This window comes from Eleutherodactylus coqui, chromosome 1, assembly GCF_035609145.1.
Source record: "Eleutherodactylus coqui strain aEleCoq1 chromosome 1, aEleCoq1.hap1, whole genome shotgun sequence".
Classification (NCBI taxonomy): domain Eukaryota; kingdom Metazoa; phylum Chordata; class Amphibia; order Anura; family Eleutherodactylidae; genus Eleutherodactylus; species Eleutherodactylus coqui.
In genome coordinates, this window is record NC_089837.1 from 115,296,525 (window position 1) to 115,323,387 (window position 26,863).

At 46.3% G+C, this 26,863-nt stretch overlaps 1 protein-coding gene across 3 annotated transcripts in view; it reads left to right on the forward strand.

Moving 5' to 3' along the window:
- The first annotated feature begins 10,776 nt into the window (after positions 1 to 10,776).
- Positions 10,777 to 26,863, forward strand: part of LOC136625260 (phospholipid scramblase 1-like) — a 40,336-nt gene continuing 24,249 nt past the window's right edge. The window contains exons 1-4 of one of the 3 annotated variants that reach the window (XM_066599327.1): positions 10,777 to 10,914; positions 14,999 to 15,071; positions 21,773 to 21,815; positions 24,831 to 24,982. In XM_066599327.1, the coding sequence (XP_066455424.1) occupies positions 21,803 to 21,815; positions 24,831 to 24,982 (165 nt within the window). In that variant the 5' untranslated portion in view covers positions 10,777 to 10,914; positions 14,999 to 15,071; positions 21,773 to 21,802. Of the gene's footprint in view, positions 10,915 to 14,998; positions 15,072 to 21,574; positions 21,607 to 21,772; positions 21,816 to 24,830; positions 24,983 to 26,863 lie in introns of those variants that run through there. The other 2 variants (XM_066599317.1, XM_066599335.1) reach the window with 2 other exon arrangements.

Sequence of the window (26,863 nt, forward strand, 5' to 3'; positions counted from 1 at the left end):
TCTAGTCATCACTATATCGAAAGGCAACAGCTACAAATAGTCTCCTAGGATGGAATAGTTACCATCCCCTCTCATTAAAAAGAGGGATTCCGTGGGCCAGGTGAGTATTGATGTTTTTTTTTAGCTAGGCCTTATTTTTGAGGGAGGGCTTATATTTCAAGCTTCTCCCCACAACAGTGGTAGGTCTAACTTTCGGGGTAGGTCTTAATTTTAGGGAAACACGGTATGTGTTAAACCACCTGTCTTTATTTTGAGAGTCAATAGAAGAGCAGTTACTATTCCTGTAAGTATTAACCATTGTATCAATTCCACATTTTAAAGGTTAATCGCTTTTCTACAAAGTTTGTCCTAGTGTATTAGGGAAACTAGATATAGAGGAAATGATGTACGTGTTGAAGGCTGCAGAATATATTGGGGCAATGTTAACAAAATATGCAAATGTCAGATGAAAAGACCGTGAACTGTATGTTCTTCTATAATCCATTAACACAAGATAAATGGGGAGGGACAGGAAAACTTTACAGAGCTGCTGATTGTAAAACATTGAGATAAGAATGTTTTTTATGATGGGTTCAATGTACTCCATTCCAACATTACCAGTAAAAGACACATATACATATGCGCAAAGAGGAAGTAAAGAACATGCTGTGTAGCTATCCAGAAAAGCCACATCAAAATCAGTGTGGAAATCATAAGTGTTTTTGTGGATTTCGATGCAGAAATGGGTGAAATCTACAGTATAAATACAGAAATGGGTAAAATCTGCAGTAATCATTTTCTTAACTTGTTTGTGAATAGGGTGTGCATGATAAATATCTATCAACAAAACATTCCTGACATATTCTGTGCATATTGGAAACCCCTTGAGACTAGAATCACACATACAGTTTTTAATAGTTTTGTTTTCAGCCAAAGTCAGAAATGGATTCAAAAGGAGGGGAAGGATTTCTAGTTTTCATTCCTGCTGGATCCACTTCTGGCTTTACTGAACTTTTTTAAAACTTTTCACATGTATGTCAGTGTGACATGTCAAAAACGTTGATCAATGGGGGATCTACGGCTGAGACCCCACTGATCACTGAAAAGAGGGGGCTGCAGTGCTCACCCGAGCACTGTGACCCTTCATTTGTCTTCCTTGCTTGCCGACTCCTGTCAGCAGCTGAATACTGACTTCTGTAAGCCTCTAGGCGTCTGCCTTCAGCTGCCGAGAGGAGCTGACAGGCAGAAAAAGCAGCTGAAGGGGCACAGTGCTTGAGTGAGTGCTGTAGCCCCCTCGTTCTACTGATCAACAGAGGTCTCATTAGCAATACCCCCCACAGATCCAAACTTATGACATGGTGCTCTGACATACATGTCAAAAGTTAACAAAAAGTGCAGCTACTCTTTAAAAAAACTGGATCAAAGACTGCATGAGGCGTCTCAGGCGAGCGTTTTCTAACGCACGCTAAATCGAACACTGTATGTTGTATTTTAGTGCATTGCAGCACTTTTTAATGCACCTCATCACCCATTGCCATAATGGGGTGCATTAAAAAAGCTGTCAGATGCGTTTAAAAACCCTGTTCTAAAATGCTGTGCAGGGTGGGAACATCAAGGAGTGTGTGAAAGAGGCTTAACCCTTTAGGGACCAAGCCTGTTTGCGCCTTAATGACCAGGCCAAATTTTGCAAATCTGACACATGTCACTTTAACATGGAAAAACACCAGAAAGGTTTTGCACATCCAAGCGATTCTGACACTGTTTTACGCCACATGTTGTACTTCATTTATGTGGAAAAAAAAGACCGATAGAATTTGTGTTTATTTATTAAAAGCGCCAAAATTGGGAAAATTTTGAAAAAAATCGTCATTTTTTCACATTTCCAACTGCAATATCTCAAATATGTGCAAACATAATATAGAAATTTTTGCTAAGATATATATTTCCATCTGTTTACTTTATTTTGGGTGCACATTGGAAAAACTTTCGTTTTTTTTTTAACTATTTAGGAGACGTACAAACTTAACATTACTTTTCAGCATTTTGAGGAACACTTTGTTTTCCTACGCCAAGCCAAGATTGGAAAGGCTCATAGGAGTCAAAATGATAGATACCCCCACAATTGACCCAATTTTAAAAACTGCACCCCTTAACGTATTCACTAAGGGGTGTCATGAGTATTTTAACCCCACAGTTTTTTTTTTAGGAGTCAATGCAATTTAGAGGAGAAAAACTAAAATTTCATATTTTTGCAAATATATCATTTTAAAGACAGGACTTTTTTCTATAGTACACATGAAAATGAGGATTTGCAGCCCAGAATGGATACCCCTATTTGTCCCGTGCTCAGAAACATACCCATTGTGGCCCTAGTATTACGTCTGTATGCACAATTGTGCCCAAAATGAAAGGAGCAACCGGTGGCTTTCGGAACAGAAATTTTGCTTGAAGGAGATTTAGGCTTTATTGCACACTTGTAGAGCCATTGAGTGACCAAAACGATGGAAAACGCCCACAAGTGAACCCATTTTGAAAAGTAGACCCCTTAACCAATTTATGTAGGGGTACGATGACTTTTTTGACTTCACAGTTTTTGAATGAATCTAAGCCAAGCCGAAGGAGAAAAGTTACGATTTTCATTTTTTTTGGTAATTCTGTCATTTTAAAAGCAGTTTTTTTTGTACAGCACATATATGAATGAAGACTTGCACCCCAAAATGGATATCCCTGTTTGTCCTGTGTTCAGAACCATACCCATTGTGGCCCTAATCTTATGTCTGGATGCACAATGGGGCCCAAAATGAAAGGAGCAACTGGTGGCTTTCGGAACAGAAATTTTGCTTGCAGGAGATTTAGTCCCCATTGCCCACTTGTAGAGCCATTGAGTAACCAAAACGATGGAGAACCCCCACAAGCAACCCCATTTTGAAAAGTTGACCCCTTAACGAATTTATGTAGGGGTACGATGACTTTTTTGACTTCACTGTTTTTGAATGAATCTAAGCCAAGCAGAAGGAAAAAATTATAATTTTCATTTTTTTGGCAATTGTGTCAATTTAAAAACAAGTTTTTTTGTACAGTGTACATAGGAATGAAGATGTTCACCCCAAAATGGATACCCCCATTTGTCCCGTGTTCAGAAACATACCCATTGTGGCCCTAATCTACTTAAAGGAAACATGGCTAGGCCTATAATGGAAGGAGCACCCGTTGGATTTCAGGGTACAACGGAATAAATTCCAGGCCCCATTGCCCACTTGTAGAGCCATTGAGCGGCCAAAACGATAAAGAACCCCTACAAATGACCCCATTTTGAAAACTAGACCCCTTAACGAATTTATCTAGGGGTGTACTGCACATTTTGACCCCGCAGTATTTGAATGAATCTAAGCAAAGCAGAAGGAAAAAAATTACGATTTTCATTTTTTTTGGCAATTTTGTCAATTTAAAAACTGTTTTTTTTTGTACAGTGTACATAGGAATGAAGACGGCCACCCCAAAATGGATACCCCCGTTTGTCCCGTGTTCAAAAACATACCCATTGTGGCCCTAATCTACTTACAGGACACATGGCTATGCCCATAATGGAGGGAATGCCCACTGGATTTCAGGGCAGAACTGAATAAATTCCAGGCCCCATTGCCCACTTATACGGAAAAAAAATTGACTTCCTAAAAATAATCCCCCCCCCCCCCCCGCCATCCCCATTTTTTGGCATTCCCTAATTATTAGATAAAGGTAATAATATAAACTGTGTTTTATGTCCGAAGACAGGGGTAATTACGGAGGCTGGTTGGGTTGGGCACATGGGGCAATAAAACCGTGTATCCCCCTCCTCTCATGCTTTTTGGGGGGTATTTTGTGACCTCAGCGGCGGGTATGGGGTGTAAAAAATGGCACTCTGTGAGTCTCCGTAAGCTTGCTGAGGTGCGGCGGTCTCACAGAGAAGACGCTCAACAAGCTGCTCCTGGAACTGCAGGAAGGCAAGCGTTCCCGGGGCTTCTTTATTATAAAATACGGGGATTATAAAATACGTATCACAGGTAGCAGTCTGAATAACGCCGGGCTCACGCAGCCGTAGGCGGAATCCGCTTGCGGAGGCCCGCAGCGGATCCCAGCTGTTAGCCCGGCTGTGACTCTGCATACGGCCGCGTAATGTACTGCGCATAACTGCCTACTCACGCAGGCGGTCATGCTCAGTACACCTTTTTTTTGTTTGTATTTCCCACATCGTTGCTTAGCGATGACATGGGTACCCGCAGCCCGTATACAAGGTAGTTGCGTATGGGCAGCGGGTATATCCATGACCGTGGAGCAAAATAGGCTCTATGCTGCGGATATCCGCGGTAAAATAGAACCTTCTGCGTTCTCTTTTCTGCGAGTGGATTACGCAATTCCGACCCACTAATGTGAGTGGAATTGTGTAATCCGATGCGATTGATCTGCGTATTACCGCGGATCAGACGCATGCGGAATCTGTAATTCCTATCCGGTCATGGGAGACTGACCTATGTTAGATCGCTACTTTTTTATTACGTGACCGGGGACCGCTCAACGAGGCCACCTGTCACTGCTCCAGGCTCTCAGCGACCGTTGGTTGCCGAGAGCAAGGAGATTTTAAGTTTCCTGGGCTCCCCGACTCCTGCGCATGTGTCCGGTATTTTGCCGGCGGTCACATGTGCAGAATCCGGGTAAGTTCACGGATGAGGATCGCGTCGGGGTGCAAATACGTAGGGCTCCGGTAAAAAGTTTCATCTCCTCTCACCGATCGCATCGGTGAGGGGAGATGAAACTAACTTTTTTTAAAAACTTTTACGTGATAGCTATTATCCATTGGATGACGGCGAAAGCGTGATCAGGAACCGCTCACTGCGGCCCCCCGTGAAATTTCCAGGCTCTTGGCTAAGTTTTGTAGCCAGGAGCAGGGAGATTTTAAGTTATCCTGACAATCCAGGGCTTTTGCACATGTGTCTGCCGCTTTGGCGACGGCCGCGTGCACAGAAGCTGTGGTAAGGTCCGCGGATAAATCCGGGGGCCTTAGGTACGTAATTTCATCCTCCCTCATGGATATGATCCGTGAGGGGAGATGAAATGTAAGCATTTTAAATAGGGATGAGCGAACATGTCCGTTACGGACACATCCGCACCCGGACACCGGCTTTGCCGAACACTGCAGTGTTCGCGCGTAAGTGTCCGGGTGCCGCCGGGGGGCGGGGAGATGCGCGGCGGCGCGGACGGCAGTAGCGGGGAACAGGGGGGAGCCCTCTCTCTCTCCCTCTCCCCCCCACTCCCCGCCGCACCCCCCCCGCGCTGCCACGGCGGCCCCCGAACTTTTTCGCCCGAACACTGAAGTGTTCGCAAAGTTCGGTGTTCGGGCGAAAAAGGGGCGGAGCCGAACGTGTTCGCTCATCTCTAATTTTAAACTTTTTTTTTTACTTTTACTTTTTTACACTTTTTAAAATTACTTTATTACACTTTGTTTTTTCTTTAAATGATCACTGCTATCCATTGGATAACAGTGATCATCTTTGCAGGGACATCCCTCTGCTCCTGGCTACACATGGCAGCCAGGAGCAGAGGGATTTTAAATTTCCCGTGTCCTGAGCCCCTCTGTGCACGCGCCCGATGTCGATCATCGGGCGCGCATGCGCAGAAGGGGACTCAGATCCCGGAAGACCGGGACACCGCTGAGGACCGGGGGTGAGTATTTTCACCTCCCCTCATGGATCCGATCCATGAGGGGAGGTGAAATTAACCTTATTTTAATTTTTTTTTAACTTTTTCGCGATCGCCGCTATCCACTGGATAGTGGCGATCGCGGGCCTGGGGACATCCCCTGGTTCCCAGCTACCTTCAGGAGCCGGGAACCAGAAGATTTTAAACTCCCCGGGGTTCCCATTCTTCTGCGCATGCGCGTGACGTCATTCGTCTGGCGCGCATGCACAGAAGAGCCGCACCGGGTCCCGGAGGACCCATTCTCCGCGGCAGACATCAGGAAAGCCGGTTGAGTAATTTCAGCTGCCTTGATGGATCCGATCCATCAGGGCATCTGAATCTTTAACTTTGTAAACTTTTTTTTTAACTTTATTACGATCGGCTAGCGATCGCAATGCCGGGGGGGGGGACTGCCCGCAGCCCAGGATGACAGCTCCATGCTGTCGGCTACCTGCGGGCACCGACAGCATGGAGCTGTCACGTCCAGAGCCCACGGGGCTTTATTCTCTGCAGGACGCATGTTTTTACGTCCTCAGTGAATAAAGCCCACTAACGACTATGGGCTGGTCGTTAAGGGGTTAAACACATAAACGTGTTTTAGTCTCATTATGCGGTCGTGATAATCATGGCCGAATTACAGGACAAAACCAAACCACTGATTTCAATGGATTTCAGTGGTTGTGTCTTCACTAGCTCTTTTATCAGCCATTAATACTATGGCCGAGAAAATATAGGACTTGGCCTATCTTTCCTGCACGTATTATTAAATACGCATGGGACAGATAGGACAGGACATATGTTCACGCTATTTTTTTCGAACTCTTGCTCTGTGGCTAAGAGCTTGAATGGCCAGCAAAAAACCTTGTTCATGAGCAACTACTCTCCGTGCCGGCGAGCGTAGTTGTGAATACGGCCATCTGAAACCGCCCTTGGAGACACATTCCTGGATCCAGCGTTTCACTTTTTATGATGACATAACGTATGGGGCCCTTAGGAGTTGATAGTTTCCCTTTAACCATGTTTAAAGGCTTTAAACCCTATTAATATGATTCTGAAGACCCTTTTATAGAGAAACAGGCAGAGAGAGAGAGCGATAGAGAAACAGACAGAGGGAGTGTGATAAACAGAGAGAGAGCAATAGAGACAGACAGAAAGAGAATAATAGAGTGACAGAGAGAGTGATAGACAGAGAGAGAGAGAGATAGCAATAGAGAGACAGAGAGAAACAGAAAGGGAAGGAGCGATAAAAAAGACAGAAAGAGAGCGATAGACAGACAGAGCAATAGAGAGAGAGAGACAGAGAGAGAGCAATAGAGACAGAAAGATATGGCAATAGAGAGAGCAAGAGACAGACAGAGGGGACAAACAGACAGAGAGCCAGAAAGAGAACAACAGAGACAGAAAGAGAGGTAGACAAAAACAGACACAGAGAGAGAGACAGACAACAAACAAGAGAGATAGAAAGAGAGAGGCAGACAGAGAGAGCGACAAACAGAAAGAGACAGACAGAGACAGACAGAGAGAAAGAGACAGACAGAGAGAAAGACAGACAAACATAGAGAGAACTGTAGCCTTTTTTTTATTAGATATCTGCTCCAAATACAAAGTGACACTCTAAATAATCACCTAACTAAGCAGATTTAGAAGTTTACAACCACCACTTTTGAAACATTTTATGTTCGCCTAATGAACATCGGACCAATCTAGTGTAGAAAATTTCCTGCGATGAGCATAGAGAAGCTAAAAGCAGATATATTCGATAGACCACAAATTCGGGAACTCAACGTTTCCAAGATTCAGTGGACAACCTTGAGGCATGTGCGTGTTCATCGTTTTGTATGGTTCTGTGGCGACTGAGCGCAGACTATAGAGGGGAAAACAGCTGGGAAATGAGATGTCACTGTGGCTCTGCTGCTCTTCTCGCATGGTAAAACGCAGCCTGGCTCAGCTACACACATTGGTAGAATTTAGCAGTTCTCACTGCGTGCTGCCCATGGGGTCAGACAGTGTAAGACGTGATACCCCAGTGGGCATTACCCATGCAGTCGAGTAGGGGACGATGTCAGTTTGTCGTGATGCCAGCTCATGTATGGGTAGGGACCTGTTCTGAGCAAAACAATAAATACAAATATGTAAAGAACTGAACAAAAATGGGGTAGTAGTCCTTGCCTCTGAAGCATGTAGTGTGGTACCTCAGTGCAAATGGTGGGAAGTCACTCCAGCAAGCAGACTTTTGTTGGTTAAACACGTTATTGTCAGGGAGAGTGAGAGTTCTTGAATTAGCAGCAGTTACACAACTTGAACTACAGTTACTAGCGGTGGATGGAGACAACTTGACATTAGAGAAACACTTGAATTACAGTTGAGAGCTGAGGGTTAGCTTTTCCCTTTTTTGACTTTACACTCCAACTTTACTTCTCTGGCAGTGATTACAAATAACTGACTGCTTCTGACTTGCTCGGCTGAACTAGCTTTTTGCTGCATTTCCCTTCTGACCAAACTCCTTTTCTTCTCTATCTCTGTCTGCTGCCAGGTTTTCAGAATAACTTATTCTTGGTTACTCATACTTTAGATGTTCCAGCTTTCCACCGCACTAACTTTCTCTAAGGACTTGGTAAAGGTGGTCTCCTTGTTCCTCACGGTCTCTATCTCAGGCCTTCCTGGATTAGACTCACTAACCTTTGTCCTCTCTGTACCTTATATACCTTACTACTCGACCGATTCTAGGCTAGGGGAAGCTAACTATCCAATCCCTGTACTAGCTAGGGGTGATTGGCAGGTAGTTTTTCTACATACGAGAAAAGATAGGTCTGTATTTATCTTCCTTTTTTTTACTTTTTTTTACTTCAAACTGGCACGCAATAGCGTGGTGTTTGAATAGTTAAAAAAAAAATCACTGGTTTATATGCTAATATGTTTAGCAGCAGCAAGAGCATTAATGTGCCCATCTATTTAAGCCCTAAAGCCGCTAAGTACGGTGAACTTGTGGAGAATATACTCACTTCTGCTTTTCAACACTTGGTTCTACCATGAGAATCAAATTACATTTTGGATTTCTAGATTGTCTTGGTGATGTGAATGATGAACAGGCTGCGCGATTTCACCACAAAATTAAGACGGTGGAAGAATAGTACTGTTCAAGGTGAGATTTGCATATGATGGCGGACTACAGTTGAAACATCCAGCGCAAATGTCCAGGAACATCCCACTGCTGGAAATCACAGAAATGTGCTTTCATTGACCTGTCTCAATAAATAAACTTTTGTTTGTTTCGTGTTCAAGGCTTCTTAGGATTTATCTTTGTACCTGATTGAGGTACGCTGCCACATGGAGAGTGACCTCAGTAGTAAAAGAGTGTCCCCTATATTGGCCCCAGTAGTAATAATGAACCCCACAGTGGCCTTAGTAGTAATACTATTTGCTACTGGGGCTGTTATAGGGGGACACTATTACTAATAGTGTCCCCTATATTGGCCCCAGTATTAAAAGTGACCCCCACAGTAGCCCTCCTGAGACCAATATAGATAGAATCAAAGAATGGTAGAGTTGAAGAGACGTCCAGGGTGATCAGGTCCAACCCCCTGCTCAGTGCAGGATCACTAAATCATCCCAGACAGATGTCTGTTCAGCCTTTGTTTGAACACTTCGATTGAAGAACTCACCACCTCCCGTGGTAACCTGTTCCACTCATTGATCACCCTCACAGTCCAATATCTAATATGTGTTTCCTCCCTTTCAGTTTCATCCCATTGCTTCTAGCCTTTCCTTGTACAAATGAGAATAGGACTGATTCCTCTGCACTGTGACAGCCCTTCAGATATTTGTAGACAGCTATTAAGTCTTACCTCCTCCTTGTCTTTCTTTATAGCGCTGCTGCTGTGGAAGTATGTGCACCAGGTGTCCTCCTCCTTTCTGCTATCCTCCTTTAGAACAGAGGAGAGGTCAGAGGAGTAGCATCATGGTTGCACACACTGCCGTCAGTGTGTGTATCTCACAGCAGCACCACTGAGTGATTACCAGCTGGGAAGCCATGGCACCCTGGCTGGTAATCACCTTCATGGTAACCAGCCGTCCCGAACGTGGGACAAAAGCAGGACAGACATCCCAAAAGCGGAACAGAAGGCTGTCCCGGTTAGCAACCCTGGGAAAGCAGGACACAGGCTCCCAAAGCAAGACTGTGCCACCTAATTCGGGACGTCATTTAGCCTAATAAGGTCCAGATGTTTGCACTGCATTTTGTGCATCCTCTTTGTGCCCCTTCTATAGACTTCTTTGGGGTCTTTTGGTGTGTGAATGGGTGCAAAACAGAGCAGGTTCAATTTTTTTTGCGAGCAAGAGAGGTGTGCGTGCGTGAAAAAAAAAGTGAAAGGCAAGGAATCCATTAGCGTTTCTATTCTCCATGCGAAGCAGCCCTTACTGCGAATGGAAGTGGGCAACCTGAAGCGTTCTCTGACGCGCTCTGCCTCCATACTTTGAACACTCGGCACTCCGGTGTGAAAGGACCCTGCGATTTGTTCCATATCATTAGATTCTAAGAGGTTCCATCAGCATTCCGTCCCTCGTGTCCTCTGAGGGGACGACATATTTCAGCTGCAGACGTGAACATACGCTGGCCACGAATTGCACTACCTTTATGGCGCATGGCCAAATACTACTGGCATAACCCGCAGTGTGAGGTTTGGCCCTGGGATTTGATTTGTGAAGCGATTGCTTTCAATTAGTTCCACCTGTAGAAGTTGGGCGGCCAAAAAAGCGCAGCGCAAAACCGTGCCGACGCGTGGGAAACCCCTGACAGTATGAGGATCAATCTGACTACTGGAGGCAGATATCTTGCACACCAGTGTGAATGGGATGTAAACACACTGTATTTACTGGCAGACTGTCAGGGATGCTTTCTGACAGGATAACTGGCCTGAAGAGCTGACGGTCAGTGCTGTACAAGCCGTGCAGCCACCTCTGCCCTCACAGCCCGTGTCTATTTATGGAGAGGAGGGTTTCATGTTTCATTTCCTAGATTTCCTCCCCTCAGATAACACGGCCCCCTCCCCCAGACAGCGGAGATGTACCGCAGCCCTCCTTCCTGGTGACGCCGGGATTCTCCGGGCTCCTCCCGCACATTCTTACTCTCTGCCCAGAGCATCTTACAAACTACAACGCGAGGGAAACCGAGCGGAGGGAGCGGCCACAGGTGTGCGGTCCAGCGGCGGAGTGCGGCCACAGGTGTGTAGCAGGGGAGTGCGGCCACAGAGGTGTGCGGTCCAGCGGCACAGGTGTGTAGCAGAGGTGTGCGGTCCAGCGGCACAGGTGTGTAGCAGGGCAGTGCGGCCACAGGTGTGTAGCAGGGCAGTGCGGCCACAGAGGTGTGCGGTCCAGCGGCACAGGTGTGTAGCAGGGCAGTGCGGCCACAGGTGTGTAGCAGAGGTGTGCGGTCCAGCGGCACAGGTGTGTAGCAGGGCAGTGCGGCCACAGGTGTGTAGCAGGGGAGTGCTGTCCAGTGCTGGTTGTGATTCCCTATGACCTGTGTGTTGTGGGGTGATGAGACCTTGTTGTATGAGACTATCGAGCAGGAGGCACTGGAGTTATCGCAGAGTTAGGGCACATTCACACCAGCGATATTCTCAGCAAGTTTTTGTACTCCTTGTAAAATCCGTTCTTTTGAATATATTCATTCGCACAGGTGATTAACTTTTTTTTTTTTCTTTTTTTTTTTCAGTGGGACCTTAACCCCTTAAACTGCCTGTCCACGGGTGTTTTTGCATTGCATTCCCCGCGGCGATAATCCGTCCGTAGGGAACGCAGTGAACGCTTTCCACAGCGTTGCTATGGAAAGCGCAGCCCCCCATCCCTGTCCACGAGTGGAGAATCATAGCGATTATCTGCAGGCGGCAGATCGTGGCATGCTGCGAATTGCCGCAATTCTCCTAGGTCAGGCTCACTGCGGAGATCCGTCAGCTGGCTCCTGCTCCACGGCGATCTGCCGCATGACATCGCAACACCCGTGGACAGGCAGCCTTAAGGACCAAGGTGTTTTGGTCCTAAAGGACCAGACACTTCTTAGTGATTTTACCCATATGGTGGCTTTACTGCCCTATTTTTTTTTTCTTTTCTTCAACTAACAGATTTATTTTTGCTGCGGTTCTTTTTTCTGTGACACATAGGGCTATTTTTTCATATCTTTTGCTTTCTTTTTTGCCCCACTGTTTAGTTTTATTAGGGGAAATAAAGTGTGTGTGTGTGTGTGTATATAATATTAAAAATTTCTATTATATATAATAGAATTTTTTTGTAGAATTGTTTATTTTAGCATAATGTACTAATTTTAGTAAGGTATGGGAATGGGTACTTCATTTTGTTTCGAACGTTTATATATATACTTTGTATAGTCTCGGATTACAGGGCGCATACAGCAAGAGTTTAGGTTTGTATCAGTGGTGGTCCTTTTGTTTTTTTAACAAATATATATATTTTTTATTTTATTCTGTAAATTTTGATTATTTTTGTAGCTATTTTTTTCTAACATCTATGTTCCCTGTGATGTCATATAAGACCTCTGGAGGTCATTCACATTGTTCGGTTTTTGTTTTGTTTTGAATTTTATACTTTTGCACTGTAGCTGGGGCATCTATAGGCCCCCTGCACATGGGTGGAAATTCCGCGGCAGGATTTCCAAAACACAATGCTATGCAGACGGCCGCGATTTGTCTACGTGAAAATAGATGCAGAAAACAAATTGCGGCATGTTCCATTTCTCTGCGGGTCTCGCAGAGGCCCACACAGAAATGTCAGTGGCGACAGGCCGGCTCCGCTCTGCGCATGCGTTGGTTGGGCGGCAGCCGGCACATCAGAGCCCGAGCCACGGGAGCAGGGGAGAGCTGCACTGCAAGAATTCCCGCAGGGGATCTGACTCGGCCGTCTGCAGGCGGCCAAAGGAGCCCAAGTTACGGGGAAAAATCTCTTTCTATAGTGACAATAGTCACTAACAGAGCTGATCAGGGCCTGCTAGGACCCTGTAGCTCTGCTGTGACAGGGGGCTCCCGGCAGTCACATTAAGTAACACTTCCGCTTTCTCTCTTAACTACGTAGCACTGATTGAGCACTATGCATCCTGGAAAGGAGAAGGCTGAAGCAGTTCAAAACAGCTACTTCCTTCTTCTCAGGGTCCTGGGCTAACAGCTGAGGACTCGACCTGTTCCTGCCTGATTACAGGAGCTTTAATCCCATACTGTATGCTTGCTATCTGTCAGGACAGGCTAAAGCACTGTACATCTACTGTGCTTGGCCCTTATGCTGCCCTCACACAGGCTTCAGTTGAAATGCTGTGTTTTAACACATTTTCAACAGCTTTTAACGCACGCCATCATTAAAATGAGTGATGAGGTGCGTTTAAAAGTGCTGAAATGCACTAAAATAGAGCAGACCGCATTCGAAAAGTTTGAGCACTCATCTGAGAAGACCCATTGTAATCAATGGAGGTATTTTCCATTTAGCGTGACATTTGAAACACCACCCTAAAACGCTGAAAAAAAAAAATGGCCTGTGTGAGAGTGGCTTTAAGGGGTTAAAAGACCTCACAAGCCATACGATGTTTCTTATTGCAGTCAATGGGAAACACTTGCGATCCTATCGCGCGCGTATGGATTGCAATTTCACATAAGCGATGCTATTTTTTTTGTTTTTTAAATCAAATACACTTTCCCATGAAATTTGCGCGATGGCGTGCGGAGTCTGATGGCCTGAAGTCGCGCTCGCCCATCTGAATGTATCCTAAAGATGCTTCTACACAGAGCGATCATCGTTCAAAAAAAACCGCTGGATCGCTAGAATGTGAACGATAATCATAACTATAATTCATTTGCTTATCGCTCATTTCACACAATCATAAATATCATCATTGGCTGGTTCGCTAATTGTTCGGTTTAACCCATTAAGGACCAAGCACTATAAATTTACGGCGCTTAGTCCCGGCCTTAAAGCCCAGCCATATGAAAAATTACGGCGCGGGGATTAAAGCCTCCTGTTCTGCAATTAATTAGAAGCAGGACACGTTGTTAGCTGTTAGTCACAGCTGATAACCTGCAGGAGGAGGGAGAAGTAGGTTTTAACCCTTTCTGCCTCCTCTTGTGTTTAGTACACAGTGCTCAATGAGCACATTGTACTAAAAAGTGGAAGTGTTTCTTCCACTACTCGAGCCCGGGGGTCCTGTTACTGCCAGGATACCCTGGCACAGCAGAGCTGCACGGTCCCGAAAGCCCCTGATCAGCTCTGCCAGTGACTAATGTCACTACTGGGGATGTGTCTCCCTGTAACTGGAGCTCCTATGGATGCTGCTCCTATGGATGCCCCAGCTACAATGGGAAATTTTGTCAAATAAAAAAAAACGCATGTGACTGTCCCCCAGGAGGTCTTGTATGACGTCATGGGGGACATAGATAGTAAAAAAAAACATAATTACATAAATAAGTAAAACAATATATACATAAGGAAGAAAATAACCCAAAGCCGGCGCCAACCAAAATCATCGCTATATGCGCCCTGTAGTCCAAAACCATACATATTATAAATCAAAACGTCCGAAACAAAATGAGGAACCAGTTTCCATAGGTTATTTTAGCATAAATATACGAATTAAAAAAACAAACAGTTATAAGCTCCAACCACTACACAGAGGTCGGAGCAGAGACGTCCACTACTTCCACTCCAACCTCTGTGTAATTGCGGCACTGTGTTCTCATCAGAATTGAGGTCACATGACCATCTGAGAAAAGAGAGGCCAGGAGTTTCAGACAGAAAGAAATAACTAACTGAGGTAACCCCAACCCACTTCTGTATACTGGGGGAAGAGCTACATCACGAGTGCATAAAAATCACTAGAGTGGCCCTTTAAAAGGATTTTCCCTCTGTCCACTGAATAGGAGGTAATTTGCTGTATGGTGTCAAAGCATCACATGATAACTTCACCTGAGATGTTTACATGAAGCCAATACAATTAACCAGATGGGTTCCAAGACAATAAAGTACCGCACCCACAGCCCAGTACATTGTGTGATTAGTGTATGTGCAGATAGCAATGATGACCTTCAGCACTAAGCAGAGAAGGGAAGGGTCAGATCCTAATGTGTAAGGAGGAATGGCTTCTTAGCCCTCACCCGACAATAGAAGACGCCTTGCCGTTACCCGCAGTCAGTGAGACGTCTTGCCCTGTATGACACTATGCTGGCTTGAATCTCTTGTCCAATAAAATCTGGGATGTGCAGAAGACAAGATGCCCATGCAATGTATTCATATAACTGCTTCTGTTTTCTAGACTGCAGAATACCGTATACGTCCCGGGTCCCATAGTGCTAATACAACTTGTGATTATCGTCTGTGTGATCAAGGTAGGTGGCAGTTTATTGCAGCTAGGACTAGGCCGACTGCACACGGCAGAGCCGGATTCTGCATGCGGGAGCCAACAGCGGAATCCGATCCTGACAGCAGCCGGCAACCCTTCATCCGTACCGCAGATGGTCGCAGCGAGCCGCTGTCGGACATGCTCAGTATGGATTTTCTTCAAATGTTTATTTTTCCTGCGCCTTCACTAGGCGCTGACGCAGGATCCACAACCTGACCGCAATGTTAATTATTGACGGGCCGCGGGTCAGACTGCTTCCATTGACTTCATTTTCCATTTGCGGAAACTGCAATTGGTTTCCGCCAGTATGCAGGAAGAATCGATTTATCATAGCGTCCTATGGACGGGATTTGCTGCCGATCAAATCCTTTCATGTGCAGACGGCTATGGGGGGGGGGGGGGGGGGTGTATTTGTTCATGCGTCCAGGATGTTTTATGCTGGTGAAAGTATTGAAATTACCCATGTCACACTTGTTTCTTCAGGTGTTAATAGAGTTTTTAGCCCGAAGCACATAAAATAGGCGTATACTGGACTGGACTGCATTTATCTGTGGGGTCCTGAGCATTTCCTGGAGAGTATATTTAGGGCGCTTTTAGGCAGGGTTCACACAGGGTGGATTCCCGTCGGAAATCTCGCGGTTTGGCCGCAGCAAAAACCGCAAGACTTCCGCCGGGAGAACCGCCGCGGCGGCTTTGAAGCGGCTCGGCCGCATGCTTTTCCCTTGCGGCCGGCGCTCCCATAGAGGAGAGCGCGGCCGCGACGTAAATAAACAAAAAAGGAAAGGTAAACAGACTTGCTCAATCTTTGGAAACCGCGGCTGCGGCGGCCGCAGCCACGGTTTCAACCGGATTTACCGCAGCAGATTAGCCGTCCCGTGTGGACGAGATTTCTGAGAAACCTCATCCACATGGCTGGCTAATCCCGAGATAAGCGGCCGCGGGCGGATCTGCTGCGGCAAAACCACGGCAAATCCGCCCTGTGTGAACCCAGCCTTAGACTGAATGATTTATTATTCACACGAGCAAACTATGTCAGAGTTTGGTCATTCACTCATAAGGTTGTTTATGCAGGCAGATAATTCGGTCACTCCTTAAATCGTCCAGTGGTTCATACTCGCTGTATAAGCGGGGCGATCATGCAGAATGCATGGAACAGTCTGACCATTCGGATTGCTTTACTGAGAAAGGCCGCGAAGCGGTGAGCAGGCTGGTAGGATTTGCTTGTTCAACTCATACTGCAACCCCGGTTAAAAATGCTCATGCAAGATGTACAGCTGCATCAAGATGCTGTCTGATAAGCATCAGACAGGAGCTGCTGCAGTGCATGGAAGTAACTGCAATATACATAGGAGACATCCAAAATGGGACAGGCAATCAGGTGATGGGTGCAAGGATGGCAAAATGTGTTTTCACTGAGGTGAAAGCAGCAAATCTATAGGTGCAATGATAGCTTGGCTCCTATAATTTGTTCAGACCTGGTGCAAAAAAGAAATAAAAAAAAAAGAAATCAAGAAAACCTCTTAGGTCTGATATGGTGAGCGCTAACATATAGGGTGTGGGTTTAATTGTGATTTGTTTTCTTTTTTTTAAGTTCGGACGTCAGTGCCCTTGGGCACAATTTGTAGTAGTGAGTGGTGAGGTGCTGAATAACACATGGAGTCAGATATTTTGCTTAACTTGTAAACATGATATTGTTACTCAATAAGGCAGGGAGGTGAGGCAATTTTCTTCAAGACACTCAGTGAATAATAAATGATATACAATTTACAACATTAAGGCCTCATGTCCACGGGGAAAAACAGCCCCCCCCCCCCCCCGCGGATTCTTCATGCAGCATCCCACAGCGGGTCCCTCCTTTCCCGTGGACATGAGGCCTAAAAAGAAGAATGACTTACCTCTGTCGGGGACGGCTCTTCTTTCCGCGGCCTGGCGGATGTGCTTTTTTTTTTTTTGAACTCCTGCTCTTCCGCACTCCCACGTGGGAGAGCAATATTTCAGCTGCGGGGGTGCTGCGGATCCTGACGGCTTCCATAGGCATCAATAGAAGCCTGCGGGAGACCCGCACTGAAATGAAGCATGCTGTGGGTGTTTTCCCGCACACGCAATCCGCGCCTCAGGGGAAAATGACATCCGCAGGGTGTCCAATGCATCCCTATGGGGCGCGGATCACGCGTGCGGGTGACCCGCTGCGGATCTGTCCCTGTGGGCATGAGGCCTAAAGATACTTGTGTCTACCACATTCATATCCTGCGAGCTTAGGCCTCATGTCCACAGGGAAATTATATTTAGCAAATCCACGCAGGAGAAATAAAACGCAAATCCGCATCCCATAAGAATGCATTGACCATCCGCAGTTAATTAAATAGCCGCAGATGGTATTTTAAGTGATTTGCGGATTTCACACCCTGAGAAAAAAAAAACACGGCATGCTCCATTATAACGCGGATCACATGTGCGGGAGCTCATAGAGCTCATATCTCAATTGATCTCCCGCATGCAAAAAAAAAGACAATTATAGTGCATCCGCAGCAGAAATCCGCGCGGGCCTGATTTTCCCTGTGGACATGAGGCCTTTGAATTTCTTTTCTCCATATGGCGACCTGCAGACCTCCGGGTCTGATCCCGCTGTGAGAATTCTCGCAGCGGGATGCGGACCCGTGCCCCCGCAGAGACCTGTGGCTCACCCGCTCCCAGCGTCTTCCATCTCTGCATATTTACATCTCTTTTGTTTTTCCTCTACTCGCTGTCAAATTTCGGATTTCCTGATATTTCCTGTTCCTCCGACAACATAGGGTGTAGTTTGAAAATCCACTTCTGACTTCAGGGTCTCAGAAAATTGTCTGAACCGACTGTTTCGCATTACTTTCCAGATTGTAGGAGATTTGGGAATGGAGACTTGGGGCCAGGAAACGTGCAAACTGCTGACCGATGTTTATGGCCTTCCTTATTATGGGGATGAGTCAGAAGTTTCCCACAACTCTGAGAACTAGAATGACGCTGTGACTCTTGTTTATTTGGAATGGCTGCTTCATAAAATGATGAATGAAATGCGTGGAACAACATCCTTGTTTGCCCAAAATTGTAGAGACACTTGTGGGAAACGCTTGTAGCGTGTTGTGTATTGGGAAGTAAGATGCCATTGAAGAAATAGCACAAAGTGGAGGAAAGTACCACAAAGTCCTGCTTGGAGTGCATTTCTTAGGCCAGGTTCACACCGGGCGGAATGTCCGTGCGGACCGAGGCAATTTTAAACCCGAGCCTAGGCAGCAAAGTGGATGAGATTTGGGGGTTGTTTTTACAGCGTTCATAGTACAGTCAAAATGTCTATGATGTGGGTCAGTATGATTCCAGCAATACCAAATCTATAGAATTTTTGGGGGGATGCTGCGTAAAATGTAAAGAAAAAAAAATAGCAACAACTTGAAAATATCATCTAACTATATCTTATTCACGGTAGAAGATATCAGAAGTTTAGAGGGGACCTTTTTTTATTTCACTTAAAAATATTAAGTCATTTAGAAATTGCTGGCAGCAACACATCTGACAAACGTTGGGCCGTGTCTACCGTTGTGTAGCATCCCTCATATAACAATCTGTAAGTGTCTGGGATAGCAAAACAATCGTATAATCAGAGGCAGCATCCACGGCAGTCCATTTCAGATAAAAGGGAACTTTATTCCCTATTGGTCCCACAAGCAGCAATAAACAGATGCAGCAGTTCAGCACAAATGACACAGCGACGTTTCGATCTGAACAGATCTGGGCACATTCACACCCAACGCTTATCACTCCAAAGATGGCTTTTGAGCAGATTTTGCACGCTTATTGTTGTGTAAAGGGCTTTCATATTACAAGGTGATTTTGTAGTTGAGCTGTATATTGAACTGCAGCTACCAGACCTTCATGTGATCCTCTAGATCATCTTGTAGAAACATTTCCAGTAAGTTCTGGCCTGGATTGTCTCTCGGCCTCCGTGTCGTTATCTGTCTCGGCACGTGCGAGCGTCTTGCATTCCACTTCTTTGTTCCATAACAAATGGAGTAAATCCAGTAATAGGGCCGTGAGCACAAGACCACTTAGCATTTCACAGCAATTTAATTATAATTTAAGGCCTCAGCAGATTTTAACTCTTCTCCCCCATAGGGATGCATTGACCACCCGCGGGTAGATAAATACCCGCGGATGGTCAATAAAAGTGAACTAAAAGAAATATGGAGCATGAAAAAAAATGGACATGCTCCATTTAGGTGCGGATCTCCCGCGGGGACAGCTCCCGCAGGCTTCTATTGACCTATCATAAGAATAAACTTGCCCGCAGCGGACCGTGCAGATCTTCTCTTCTTCACGGCCGGATCTTCTTTATTCAGCCCGGCGGATATGCCCGGCGCACGCCGGGTGCTGTAGTTTTCATACACTCTTCTGGTTCCCGTTGTGCCCACTAATAGAGGCCATGCACTGCCCAAAAATCTGACTCTACAAAGTCCTGTGTGTTCTTTGCTATGAAAGTCTATGGGAGAGCATACACACATGACATGGAGGTCCAGGGTTGTATGGATTGGTAGTCGATCCTGTTCTATACAATGCAGGTACCAGCTGTCTATGACAGCTGACACCTGTCCGCAACAGCCATGATCAGGGCTCACACTGATTGTGGCTGTTAACCCTTTTAATGACATCTGCATTTAAATGCCTTGATCGAAGTTCGGGGTCCTGAACAACCCTCCTGCATTGAGATCTAAGGGTGCTGTATGGCTGCCATGGCAGCCAGGAGCCTTCTAAAGGCCCCCCAGGGCTGCCATTTCAGATTGCCTATCAAGCCCTGCCATGTATATTTCATTAACGCAGAGGCATAACTTGAAGTTCCTGGGCCCCAATGCAAAACCTGTAACAGGGCCCCTAACGATAATGCTTTATTCATAGTACTGGGCTCCCTATATGGAGAAGAGAGGCCTTAGGGGCCCCCTAAGGCCTCATGTGCACCTGCATCCCTATGGGCAGCAAGACGCACCAATCTCCCGTGTGGGGGCCATGCACTGATTTTAGAAATAAAATCCGCATGTGGACATTGGGCCTAAAGCTCCTGGGCCCGGGTGCAACTGCATTCCCTATAGTTACTCCAGTGCTCTGGAGTAATGAAAATCTGTCTTTTTGAGTGATGGATATTCATTCTCTGATAGAGTGCAAAAATACAAGAAGGCCCAAGTAATGTCAGTTGTCTCAACTAGGGTTTCCCCCTGCCGGTAAACAACCGGCCTGGCCAGTATTTTTTCTGTCAGGCTGGTGCCGGTATTTTTTTTTTTTACCGGCCCTATTAAAGGCCGGTATTTTTAGAGCCTGCACTGCCCCCTAGTGCCGGTTAACTCTCCTCCAGCAGGGGAAACCCTCCTGACATCAGGGGGAAACCCAGACCTGCAGAGCCGACAGCTTCCAGGGCCTCCTATGATGTCATGTCATGTGATACCCTGTGTGGGAGGAGTCAGGGATCACATGACCATGTGGCTAAGTAAATGTAGGACTCTGCGACGGCGGTAAGACTCTGCAGCTGTGTGTGTGTTGGAGCTGTGGGGTTCTGGATGGATGGATGGATTGAGTGAGTGAGTGGAGCGGTGTGTGTGATTAGTGGGGGGGTCAGGTTGGCTGTAGTAGAGCTGTGTGTGGGGGTCAGAATGGATGTAGCTCAGCTGTGTGTGTCAGGATAGATGTGGTAGAGCTGTGTGTGGGGGTCAGGATGGATGTAGCAAAGCTGTGTGTGCGCTGTGTGTGAGGGTCAGGATGGATGTAGCAAAGCTGTGTGCGCTGTGTGTGCGGGGTCAGAATGGATGTAGTAGACGTGTGTGTGTGTGTGTGACGTGTCTGGGGATCAGAATGGATGTAGTGGAGTTTGTGTGTGATGTGTGGGGATCAGGATGGATGTAGCAGAGCTGTGTTTGTGTGATGTGTGGGGATCAGGATGGATGTAGTGGAGTGTGTGTGAGTGTGATGTTTGGGGGTCAGGATGTACGTCCGGCTGGCGCTGCAGTGACAATGTCGGGACCCGAGGAGAAGAGCAGAGGAGCAGCATTGGTTTGTGTAAAAAGCACATTTCTGAATGCACCAATTTAATTCAATGGCTCCGTATTCTGTCTGTAAAAAAATATGGACTGAATACAGACAGAAAAAATGTTTGTGTGAATGGGACCTTATTTTCATTTGAACTTTTTGGTTTTTGCTCCAAAAAAGGAACAGTTAGGTGGAATTTAAAGGCAAATGGCAAATGCAGTTGTGAACGAGCCCGAAGCTGTAGGTGTGAGAGACTTCTAATATATTTGGTGTTAGCAGCCGGTGGTTAGTGACAACTGTTGTTTTTTTTGTTGTATTTCTTTGTCTCCGTAAGTAACATTGTATATCACTTGTGTGTGAGCCCTGAAGGGACGGAAGGACCATCCAGAAAGTTTTCGCTTATTTAATCACCTTCTCGGCTGTTGTAGAGAATTTTTGCAGACTCAGCATCTGTTGGCAAGGCAGGCATTGGGGTTTGTTGTGTGAGGCACACTTAAAATTTTTTATTTTACATCAGTTTCTCTCTTTTCTGTGCCCCGCGCCATCGAAGTGAACGCTGAAACCACACCATTTTCATGTTTTTAGATTTCACATAGAATTAAACGGTGTCAGTTTCTGCTCTTACACACTTGTATTTTATTGTTTCAGGAGCGTTAGACGTCTCTTCTTGCTGCAGCCATGGAGATGAAAGGTAATATAGATTATTACATATTTGTAGATTAACCTGAAATACACTAATATCTTTTATGAGACTGATATGAATGATACATTTTATTCCTTGGTTCCTCTACAGTAACGACGACTTCATAAAAATTTCTGTGCAAGCAGGTAAACACCTGTACCGAAGTAGCTGGTTGGAAGCCGGGTATATCAGCTAGTTATTATATATAATCTTTATATAGCGCCAACATATTCTCTTGCACTTGACAATTCAGAGTGACAAACTAATTAAGAAGTCAAACAATAGGGGTGAGGGTCCCGCTCACAAGAGCTTACCCTCTGAGGAAATAGGGGTGACACAAGGTACTGTAGTAAAGAGCTGAATGAGTCAGTTCATGGCTATTATCTGTATATGCACAAATATGAAGTGCATTAGGGTGCAAAAAGTGTGGAGAGTTCTGCTGAGTGAACGTGACATTAATATAGAATGAAGGGGGTGTGGCTTAACCAGGGACCAGGACGGACGTCTGAGTGAGAACTCCGCTAGGTTTTCACCCATTACAGCTACCTCAAAGCACTTAGCGTAGCAGACCAGATCCCAAATGTCTGAAACTAGGGGGACCAACATGCCACCGAAGAAAAGACCCCCCCCAAAGCTCCCCTTCGCAAGATGGAAGAGTTTTTCCCTGCGCAAGAGGGCAACAAGATGACACCGACAGTCTTGCGGGTGAGTGCTGCTCTGGAGGAGGGACGGGAGCACTCTCAGGACTCTATTTATTCTTTATCTGATGCTCAGGAGTCGGAATATCAAGGGGGTGCCAGGGTGGATAGCGGAGAAGCCCCCGATATAATTCTGCATTGTGAGGAGTGGGATTGGGATGCCGGGAATGTCCATGCGGAGATGCCTACTGAGAGACTGCTGCAGAGCCAAAAGTTTCAGTAGAGCCCTCCCCCATTCAACTATTTCAGGCATTCTACTACTGGGTAATATCCATCGGGCAATACTCGGGTGTCGGAGGGGAGCCGTGGAGCGGGAAGAGGACTCATGCCGAAATCCATGGCAGGGCAGTTGTGGTCTGCTACAGTAGAAGTGACGGCTCCCCCACTTCCCCGGCGCGGAGGGGAGCTTGGAGAAGAAACCCCCGCAGATAGTGACCACTATGGGGAGAGGAGACTGGGCACGGAGTAAATACACATGGCGATACTGCCTGCGGAGCCACGGCGGGTCCCGACCGATCTCTCTGCTCTACCTGTCAGCGGAGAACCTAAAGACCAGTCTCCTGCAGATAATGCTCAACCCATGGAGGAGAATAGAGAAGCAGGGGGAGAATGCTTTCCGGCAACTCAGCTTAAATCAGTGCAGTGGGAGGATCTCCTGTTCTTTCAGCTCAGCTCAGCCCAGAACTTGAGGACTGGAATAATATCCCCGGCTCGGGGCTCGTTGGAAGGTCCCAGATGGCAGGTGCTACGTATGGGGAAATGACTGGGAACCAAAGAGCAATCCTGCACTAAAACTCTTTGGGAAGCTGCCACAAATTCCAGCAGTAAGGAAAAAGTTGCTCCAACCCATTCCACTTAGATCAGAAATCAATAATACTGTCTCTCCAGACCAACCCTCTACAGTAAGCAAACTACAAGCCAAACCACATGCCAATCTACTGGATATGGACTGGATGCCCAGAGAACCCCAAATAGACATTCTGCTACAAACACCTCCCAAAAGCAAAAGCAACAACTAATAAAGATCATATCGCCATGCTCCAATCTTCCAACTCACCAGCCTCAGAAAATTTCATTAAAGACATTGTATTGGCCCTGAGAGATACACTTCAAAGCAGATATGAAAGCGCTGTCAGCTTCTGTCAATTCCACTGTGCAGTACTTGGGTAAGAGAGTCGATCACAAAAAAATGGGCGAATTAGTTAAATCGCATAATGAGCTGATCGACTCCCATTACACACTCGAAGAAGAAGTGCAAAAACTAAAAAGCAAAACTAGCGGCTCTGGAATATCGGGGAAGAAGAAATAATTTAATTTAAAAGACTCTCTCATGTTGGCAGTAAAGAACCTTGACCGTGTTCCAAGCCCCTATACGGATATACAACCATTTACAGACCTGTCACAAACTACCATCCACCGAGACGCTCTTTTGCACCGATCACTACCTCTCTTAGACAGGCTGGTGTTATTTATAAGCCGGACTCCGGAGAGGATGTTCTCAAGTCCTGGGGAATTCCTCTATCTATTCCGCCTGAGAAACGATCTTCCTCCATCCCTGAAAAACAAAGACAAGAGTGGACACGCAAGAAGAATGTTCGCTGACTTCGACTTTTTCAAACACAAGAAATGGGTGAAGAATAGAGATGAGCGAGCGTACTCGGAAAAGCACTACTCGCTCGAGTAATTTGCTTTATCAGAGTATCGCTGTGCTCGTCCCTGAAGATTCGGGTGCCGGCACGGAGCGGGGAGCTGCAGGGGAGAGCGGGGAGGAACGGAGGGGAGATCTTTCTCTCCCGCCCGCTCTCCCCTGCGACTCACCTGTCAGCCGCAGCGGCACCCGAATCTTCAGGGACGAGCACAGCGATACTCGGATAAAGCAAATTACTCGAGCGAGTAGTGCTTTTCCGAGTACGCTCGCTCATCTCTAGTGAAGAACATCCCCGATAGACTTTTCACGCTTCCTACTACAGGTCGTATCTACAAAGATTACACCAATTTTATGGAGGCTTGCAGCCACGCACGCTTGCCCCTGGAGGGACCTGGATCTTTACCGGGTCCCTCTTATGGGTGGGCGCGCTGGATCGCTGAATTCGATAATTTTTCGTTTAAATACCGGTCGTTCTCCTTCACCGGTACAGTGAATGTGAGCGATTTAACGAGCGCACGATTTATTTGCCTGTATTAAGGGCTGCATAAGTGAACTCTGACATGGTTCGCTCTTGCAAACGCTGAATAGATAGTTACATGTAAAAGCACCTTAGTTTTATGTAAATGGAAGCTGCCAAGTGTTTCCTTTCCTTAATTTTTAAGCTTCAATTTTGCTCAGGTGCGCAAGGTCAGCCTGACTATGGCCCGTATGCAGGAGGACCGCCTGTTCAAAACCAGCCAATGGGTCCAGGGGTCCCTTCACCTGCTGCATGGATGCCGCTACCTCCAGCAGTTGCCAACTGTCCACCAGGCTTGGAATATCTGTCCCAGGTAAGCGATGAACCGTATTGTTTTGAAAGGAGAGTTTGACCAATTAGGCCCCCTGTTCACTACAGTACATAGTGATATGTACCATGCTGGTGTAAACTGAAGATCTCTGTATATAATTATGCATGTACAACTTGTATAGGCTATACATCCTGTATATAGTGGTATAACCTGGTCCAGTTTATATCAGCATAGTTCACGCCTAGAGATGAGCGAGTATATTCGCTAAAGGCAATTGCTAGAGCGAGCAATTGCCTGAGGGAGAGAGAGAGAGATCTCCCCTCCATTCCGCCCCGCTCTCCCCCGCAGCTCCGTGCCCGCTGCCGGCACCCGAACCTGCAGTCTCGAGCGGGGGAGATACTCGCTAAAGGCAATGCTCGCTCAAGCAATTGCCTTTAGCGAGTATACTCGCTCATCTATATTCACGCCCCATGTGGTATTACCCTTGTATGGGCAGACAGTCCATAGTCTGTAGAGTCCAGGGCTTGTCTGCTCATACTACTAGCTGTTAAGCTGGTTGTACACATTTATATGTTGGCTCGACCTTCTTATTCGACTTCAAAAGGCTTTTTTCCAGATAAACCATCAGATAAAAGAGGAGCGCTGCCAGGCGGGGTTGGCAGTGGTTTATCTCCTACTAAACATTTTATCAGGAATTACATAGCGATGGCTGACCGTTATCTGGTGTATCTACTGACAATGACGGTGCCATATACAGGCTAACATACAGTAAGCACTGTGTCTACATATACTGTACATGCAGTTTGTCTTGTGGTATTACATAGGAAATGGAGAATTAAGACCGGTCCCCAGAATTATTTTCTTAAGCACAAAACCCTTCTGGCATCCATTAGGAAGTGCAGATCTATGGACTGTTTTATTCTTCTATGGACCCTGTCATGTCTGCATAAATCAGTGGTGTCGATGCTGATTCCAGCGCTCTGCCACCTATGGGCCAATGTTCCTTAGTCTTCTTGCAGTTGCATAGTGAAATAGCAGCTCCCGGGTGCCAGACCCCTGCCTGCAGGAATCTGCCTTTTCACTGTGTAGAGGGCCATGTACACGGGTCAATTATCGTGCAAAATGCGTTCAAATAAACGAAAATGCACGATAATCGTTACGTCTAAAGGCAAAGCCATTGTTTGTTATTCGTTTGTTACTCACTTTCAGCCAGCATAAAAATCATCGCCGGTTCACTCACTTCTCGCTGCGTCTATCACTCCTTGTAGAATGTGAAGCGCTGACCGAGAAGTAAACGATACTCCGCAGTGACCTGCCTGTCTGAACACTGCACAAGCGCTAACAGCTAGCGGTGACGTCACCCGCTCGCACAGACAGTTTAGCCGACAGTCGCCCTGGGCAGATGGGGCATAAGGCTGAGGTGCACACTAGCCATAACTGACAGTGGCATTCAAGAGCCACCAGACTGTGTGCTGTCTCATATACATGGACACAGCATTTGCATGTCCTAGTTCTCATCTGCAAAACGGACAGGAGTTAGAAAAACTCACGGCATTTCCATGTGGACATTGGGTCGTCGGTGTGATGAACGTCCATGTGTACAGCCTCAGTGTAAACCCAAGTGTGAACTAGTCTGAGTGTCAGAACATCGCCCTATAAGTAACAGTCCATCAGCAAGTCTGTCAATTCTTTATGCTGCCCTCAGTGAGGACAACATAAGGTACATGACAAGCTCCTTGTGAGGGTATAAGTTGTGCGGTTCAATATCAGTCTTTTTCCCTCTTAACCCTTTTCAATCCAATTTTGGATTCAGGGTTTCCTAAAAGACTCTCTTTTTGCTGTTATACAACGGTGCCATCTGCTGGCTAAAGCCAGTGTGTGTGCGCCAGAGGCGCCCTGACAGCAGAGTGGCTGGCAATAGAC